Here is a 6,660-nt window from a genome sequence, read left to right on the forward strand (position 1 = left end):
GGGAAGAGGTCACCAACATTTTTTAAACTGAGCGCTACTTCTTGGGGTCTCATTAATGTAATGGGCTACCAGTTCTTAACACACTTCTGAAATCATAAATTTGCTAAAATTATCTGGAGGGAAATCATTTCTTCATTGTGATTGTGCCTGCTTACTTGTCTCCATGAATGCTAGGCAACTGACCTTTTTACACCAATGCAAGTGTGATTCAACATATAAAAGCAACAAACAAACAAGACGTTAGATGCTGACTCACTGGAAAGTGGCACTATTTTATGTATTTATATATTTATATGTATTTAATAGCCACCCAAAATAAATTAGACATGCACTGGTGAGCTATTTTTAGTACAGGCCTGTGGGCAACTTATGTTGTCCTTGGCACCATATTGGTGACCCCTGATACAGGGGATAAGCTATACTCACAACATTCAAATAGCTCTGCAATATGGCGAACTCACTTATACAGTATAGGGCAGTATGTTGTGGACAATACGCTGCCTTCCAGTGGTATGCAGTTATAGCGTAAGTACCGGCCTTAAACCAGTATCAGTGGAACATTTCTTAACTTCTACCACTCAATACTAACACACTATTATGATTGCCATTCCTCATTTTTGCTGCATTGTAGCTAAATGTTTATGTTGTTAGGTAGGAGTTAGCTGACATTTTTTATAGCTAGGAAACGTTTCAGGTGGCCAGAGACTTATGTGGTTGGAGACATCACTATTGTCCTCTGTTTGAATTGGAATGAGATAAACTAGCTGTTTTGTCATGTGCATGTGTTAATATGAAGGCCAAGGTGCTACTGATAAGCTAAGGGTGCCCATTAACTTTACAGTATAACTCCTATTTGGACACACAGAGAGGGAGAAGCAAAGAGAGGATTTTATATATTAGTATTGAAAGTATTTACAAAAGTCAAATTCTGTTTTACACATTGTACGTTGCATTTCATACGAAAGTCCCCAACATAAGTCCAAAGGGTCATTTTATGCATTTATTTAGTACTCACTTTACGGGTTGCTGGTTTAATGTTAAAAATGTGTACGGTATCTTCCCCTAGGATTTAGTATGGTAACATGTTGGTTTTATAAATCCAATCCATTCCTCTTTTGCTTCTGCTAAACGTTTATCGGATTTGAAGGTTTAGTCCCAAAAAGTGTTTGCTTCTCTTTCGTAAATGAGAGACTGACAATTGTAATAGAGTAGGCTCAAATAACCGAAATACGAGTTTATAGCGGCACTTTGTGGGCGAAACCGTGTACTTCCTTTGCGGAATGGACATTTTTGACCCTCGCGCCTTTCTGTAGAACCACATTATCATGTCTGCCCCCTTGGTGGTAAGTCATCCGTCACGTTTGGGCTTATTACTTGAGTAACCAGAATACTTAGCAAACATTTTTTTGCACCTATCTAATGGCCCGTTTAGTATTTCAGTATGTCAATGCTTGTGCCGCGTTTGCCGCCTTCGCGGTGGTGGTGTCCTGTTAGCTAACTTTCGTAAACATTGACTGGTGCATGTTTAATTTTGTATATTTCGTTGCGTCTTCTATTGTTAATTGTGCGGGTAGTAACTATATTTTCGGTACGTCTGCTCACTAGTCTCTTCTCGGGTGCTGTCAGCGGTCATCTCGGCTCCTTGTTGCTAGGCGACCATGGAGCTCCAGCCCTGTGAGTTCGCCTCCCATGCACACCAGGTTGCTCCTCTTCCTCACCCAGCGTTTCTATGACGTCGAGATGCTCCTCAGATGGAAGTCTCGGATGAAAAGGAGAGGGCTACAAAAGAAGAATGCGTAAGATTCACGTGCTAGAGGAAATAACACCACAAGTCCCTGTGTAATTTGAAAAATACACTCAACACTGGTAACAAGGTGAATGAATAGCAGAAAAGTAGGACGTCGACCTTGGCAGCATTTACACTACGCACAAAGAGAGAGAGAGCTTTTGAACGAAATTTCAGGATGGCACTAAAATGCACGAGAACTTTCTTTAAAGTTTTTAATGCACATGTCCAACTTAAATGTTTCAGTACATTTTGCACAACTTTGCAGCTGTACGCATTTCCTATGTCCAATAATCATTTCGGTATTGTGAATATAATACCAAAAATATATTTTTCGCAGTGCAAGTTATCATGTGCTATGCAATGAAGTGTAAATTGTGTTTGATATTCTTTGAATCGAGAACTAATTATCTGTGTGTCTTTCACAGTTACTATAGCTACACTCAGGGCCTTTATGGGGCTGACATTGCAGCCGCCTACTACGTCTTGTGTTTAAGGGGAGGTTTTCGGTAAGTGTCATTTGCTAGTGGTGTTGTCTTTTTTCTCAGTATGCAGAAAGGAGGGTTAACCTTTTTTTTTTCTCAATGCATGGAGTTTAATGATTGTTTGCCTCATCCTTCAAATGACAAGCAGAGGATTCATTAAGTTGGTTTCATTGTCACGTGTTCGCACATAGGCTAAATTGTTGCTTCCCTTTTATTAAAGAAAGAAAAATTGACAATGGTCACCGAAATAGCTTGAAGCTGATGAGGCTTAAATTCCCCCCCCCCTCCCCTTCCGAAAAAAAAAAAAATGTCCACTAGATAGATGAAACAAAACTGAAACTTTTTGACAAGTCACATCAGCTTTATTAGCTCTAAAGATGCAAAAATTAAGCATACAAAGAGAAGAACACTGTACCTACTGTAAAACATGCACAAGACTCAGTTATGCCCTGGCGCTGCTTTGTTGCATCTTGCACGCTGTCTTTTGCAGAAGACAATGAAATCTCAGGACTATCAAGGCATTCTGAAGTGTAAGATACTTGGTCTCAGTCACTGGTCACCTTCTCTGCTGTATACAGCTGGCTCAGAACAAAACATTGGAGTTATTTTTAAGTCATCTTCAGTGAGCCCTGATATACTGTAAATTCTGTCCAAGTATTCGTAGTAGTCTTTCCATTGTCTATAAATCTATCAGCTAACTTGACTAACTTTTTATACATTATATGATATCTGGGGATTGGTGGTGCAGGGCACTAAAGTGACCCATTTACATCGCACTCTGTCACTTTTCAAAAAATTCGACCCAACTGCTGGCTTACTGTTCACAATTATTATTATTGTTTTCTTGTATAATATTGTTGTGTGGGTCATATACTGTAATTATAGTTACTGTAGCAGATGTAAAACATGAATAAAATGTGATGAAAAATACAGATACAACACTTGTTTTCGAAATGTTCAAGCCACTTTGCATCGATTGTGTGTCCCAGATTTGTTGGCCAGTCAGAATGGTTCCGTGTGGACCGGAAGGGCAAGTTCAAATGGGACTTCTTGAGTTACAAAGACACACCTCTTGAGGAAGCAGACATGAGCTATACAATCATCAACTACATTGGACTGTCCAACTTGGGTACTAATTTTATTTGAGCTTTCCCTAATTTTAGTTTTCTGCTTTTTCAAACAATATTTTATATATACAGCGGCTGAAATAAGTATTTATCACATAATTTTTCTCACTGCATATATTTCCAAAGGTGCTATTGACATGAAAATATCACCAGATGTTGGGAACAACCCAAGTAACCCATACATACAAAGAAAGTAAACGAAATAAGCTCAGAAATGAATTTGTGTATAATAATGTGACATGACACAGGGAAAAAGTATTGAACACGCCAACTGGTATTTATTTAATACTTTGTACAAAAGCCTTTGTTTGCAATGACAGCTTCAAGACGCCTCATGTATGGAGAAACTAGTTGCATGCATTGCTCTGGTGTGATTTTGGTCCATTCCTCCACACAAGCAGTCTTCAAGTTTTGAAGGTTCCGTGGGCTTCTTTTATGGACCTTGAGTTTCAGTTCTTTCCATAGATTTTCGATTGGCTGGACCATCCTAGCAGCGTTATTTGTTTTCTTTGAAACCAATTGAAAGTTTTCTTGGCAGTATGTTTTGGTTCATTCTCCTGCTGAAATGTCCACCCACGTTTCATTTTCATCATCCTTGTAGATGGCAGCAGATTTTTGTCAAGAATGTCTCGGTACATTTGCCCATTCATCCTTCCTTCAATCGTGAAGTTTACCAGTACCATTTGCTGAAAAGCAGCCCCACACCATCAGGTTCACACCTCCGAACTTAAGTGTTGGTATGGTGTTTTTAGGGTGATGTGCAGTGGCATTTCTCCTCCAAACGTGGTGTGCATTATGGCTTCCAAAGAGTTTTGCTCTCATCAGACCAGACTGTATTCTCCCAATATTTAACTGGCTTGTCCAAATGTTGTTCAGCAAATTTTAAACAAGCTTTTAAATGCTTCTTTTTTTCTTTTCAGAAATCGGGTCTTGCGTGCTGAGCATGCATACAGGCCTTGGCGGCAGTGTACAATACTAACTGTTTTCCTTGTGACAACAGTACCTGCTAATTCCAAGTCTTTTTGAAGCTCTCCATAGGTGGTCCTTGGCTCTTGGACAATTCTTCCGATTACTCTTTACACTTCTCTGTCAGAAATCTTGCAAGGAGCACCTCGTCAAGACAAATTTATGGTATTATGATTGGCTTTCCACTTACGTATTGTGGTCCCAACTGTGCTCACTGGAACGTTCAGAAGCTTAAATATGCACCTGTAACCAATGCCATTGTAATGTCTTGCAACAATTAGTTTGCGATGGTCTTGAGACAGGTCTTTGCTCTTACCCATCGTGAGATGTGTCTTCACTCACACCTTGGCAATGAGACCTTTTTGTAGGCCATCAATTAGGACTGAACCATCTGATATTCATTTGCACTTACAAGGGGCTGGATTGTTGTTTGATTATTGATAGATTTTAGGTGTTGTCTTGGCTTTCCATGCCTTTTTGCACCTCCCTTTCTTCATGTGTTCAATACTTTTTCCCTGTGACATTTCACATTATGACACATGATTCATGATCTTATTTATTCTACTTTCTTTGTATGTATGGATTACTTGGGATGTACCCAGCATTTAGTAAAAATTTCATGTCAAGAGCACGTTTGGAAATATATTTAGTGAGAAAAATGGTGACGTGTTAAACTTCTTTACTTATTTCAGCCACTGTGTGTGTGTGTGTGTGTGTGTGTATATATATATATATATGTGTGTATAATTTTGTGTTTTTACTTTTTATAGTTTAAGAACCGTTTTGTCAATGACTTTAGGATTAATTAATGTGTTTGTCACTTGTTCTCTCTCAGAGGGACAGAAATCTTTGCGGACTCTGTCCTTACGAGGATGCTCTGAGGTGGATGACTGGTTCTTGGCCAGGCTGCATGTGTTCCAGGACTCTCTGAAGGACCTGGACATCTCTCATTGCCCACGCATCACCACAGGCGGGCTGGCTGCCCTGAGGAATCTCAAGTAATTCAAACTCATGGGAGAGACGATTAACTGACATACTAATTTTCTTAAATGTTAATTTTCGCTCCTGTTGGGTTATATGTTTTTTTGTTTTTTTTTCAACTTTGTATTGTAGGGGACTACGCCGTCTGGACGTGTCAGCTCTCCCAGGGATTTCGACTCCTGGCTTGGTGATTATCCTGCTAGAGGAGATGTTACCACATTGTGAGGTCATTGCTTCTGGTTATGATCACAGCTTAGAGCCAGAAGGAGTTGACGAAGAGCGAAGCCAAGGGTAGAAGTGTATACAGTGCAGAAGGACAATAATCAGAATTTCACTCATTGTCTGTGTAAAGGAGACAGAATTCTGACTTCACATCTGGAATCCCCCAAAGAAGATTTTGACCTTAGTTGATTTTATTGGAAATTAAAAAGATCCAATATGAATCACATGTACTACGAACCATAGTTGTTGGTTTACATCATTATTGGATTATTCAGATCGGGTCTACTGTATGTATTGTCTTTGCGTCTGTACGGAAGTAGGAGAACAAACTTTGTCTTCAGAATGTCTTCAATAAAGACTAATATGATCTGGTTTTATCTGATTTGACTCATCCTACTATTTATAAGTCCATGACCTTGAGACCTTAGGTCATGAGGAAAAATCTGATTGGATGCACACTTGCAGGCTGCAAAATTAGGCACTTGTGTGCAATTTAATGAGCTCAAGTTCATACACTTTATCACAAAATATGTATAGAATTAATGATAATCTGTTTTGATCAACATCATAGGGTGGAATGGTGGATGACTGGTTAGCACATCTGCCTCACAGTTCTGAGATCCTGGATTCAAACCCTGCCTTGCCTGTGTGGAGTTTACAAGTTTTCCCCATGCCTGCGTGGGTTGTCTCTGGGTACTCCGGTTTCCTCCCACACTCCAAAAACATGCATGGAAGGTTAATTGAAGACTCAAAGTTGTCCATAGGTGTGAATGTGAGTGTAAATGGTTGTTTATATGTACCCTGTGATTGGCTGGGGACCAGTTCAGAGTGTACCCAGAGTTCGCTGAGATAGGCGCCAGCACCTCCGTGAAACTTGTGAGGAACATTGGTTCAGAAAATGGATGGATGTATGGATCAACACTGTCAGAGGGGTATAACTTTACCAATATATTTATGCCTATAGTGACAATATAATGGAATCAGTCTTTATTGTCATTGTTGTAACAATGAAATGGAGTGTTCAGTAGCTTTGCATCTATGTTGTGTTACTTAGGTATCTGTGAGGGGAAAATATTTTTGCATGCAGCAACAC

The 6,660-nt window shown here is 39.5% G+C and overlaps 1 protein-coding gene across 3 annotated transcripts; it reads left to right on the plus strand.

Annotated features, from left to right (window-relative positions):
- Positions 1-378: 378 nt before the first annotated feature.
- Positions 379-5,949, plus strand: dmac2 (distal membrane arm assembly component 2). Of its 3 annotated transcripts, none has more exons than XM_061783052.1 (6): positions 380-525; positions 1,606-1,796; positions 2,215-2,295; positions 3,261-3,400; positions 5,200-5,362; positions 5,478-5,949. In XM_061783052.1, the coding sequence occupies exons 1-6, from the start codon at positions 481-483 to the stop codon at positions 5,638-5,640; spliced, it is 783 nt and encodes a 260-aa protein (XP_061639036.1). In that variant the 5' UTR covers positions 380-480; the 3' UTR covers positions 5,641-5,949. The 3 variants fall into 3 exon arrangements, with proteins under 3 accessions (XP_061639038.1, XP_061639036.1, XP_061639037.1); XM_061783053.1 differs by lacking the exon at positions 380-525 and adding an exon at positions 1,252-1,343; XM_061783054.1 differs by lacking the exon at positions 2,215-2,295 and having other exon boundaries at positions 379-525.
- The last annotated feature ends 711 nt before the right edge of the window (positions 5,950-6,660 follow it).

This window comes from Phyllopteryx taeniolatus, chromosome 8 (genome assembly GCF_024500385.1).
Source record: "Phyllopteryx taeniolatus isolate TA_2022b chromosome 8, UOR_Ptae_1.2, whole genome shotgun sequence".
NCBI classification, from domain to species: Eukaryota; Metazoa; Chordata; class Actinopteri; order Syngnathiformes; family Syngnathidae; genus Phyllopteryx; species Phyllopteryx taeniolatus.

Coding starts and splice junctions, on each gene's coding strand:
- dmac2 (XM_061783052.1), top strand. CDS start 481: ATGTTGTGGACAATACGCTGCCTTCCAGTGGTATGCAGTTATAGC. Junction 1,797..2,214: donor GGGCTACAAAAGAAGAATGC/GTAAGATTCACG, acceptor TGTCTTTCACAG/TTACTATAGCTACACTCAGG. Junction 3,401..5,199: donor CATTGGACTGTCCAACTTGG/GTACTAATTTTA, acceptor GTTCTCTCTCAG/AGGGACAGAAATCTTTGCGG.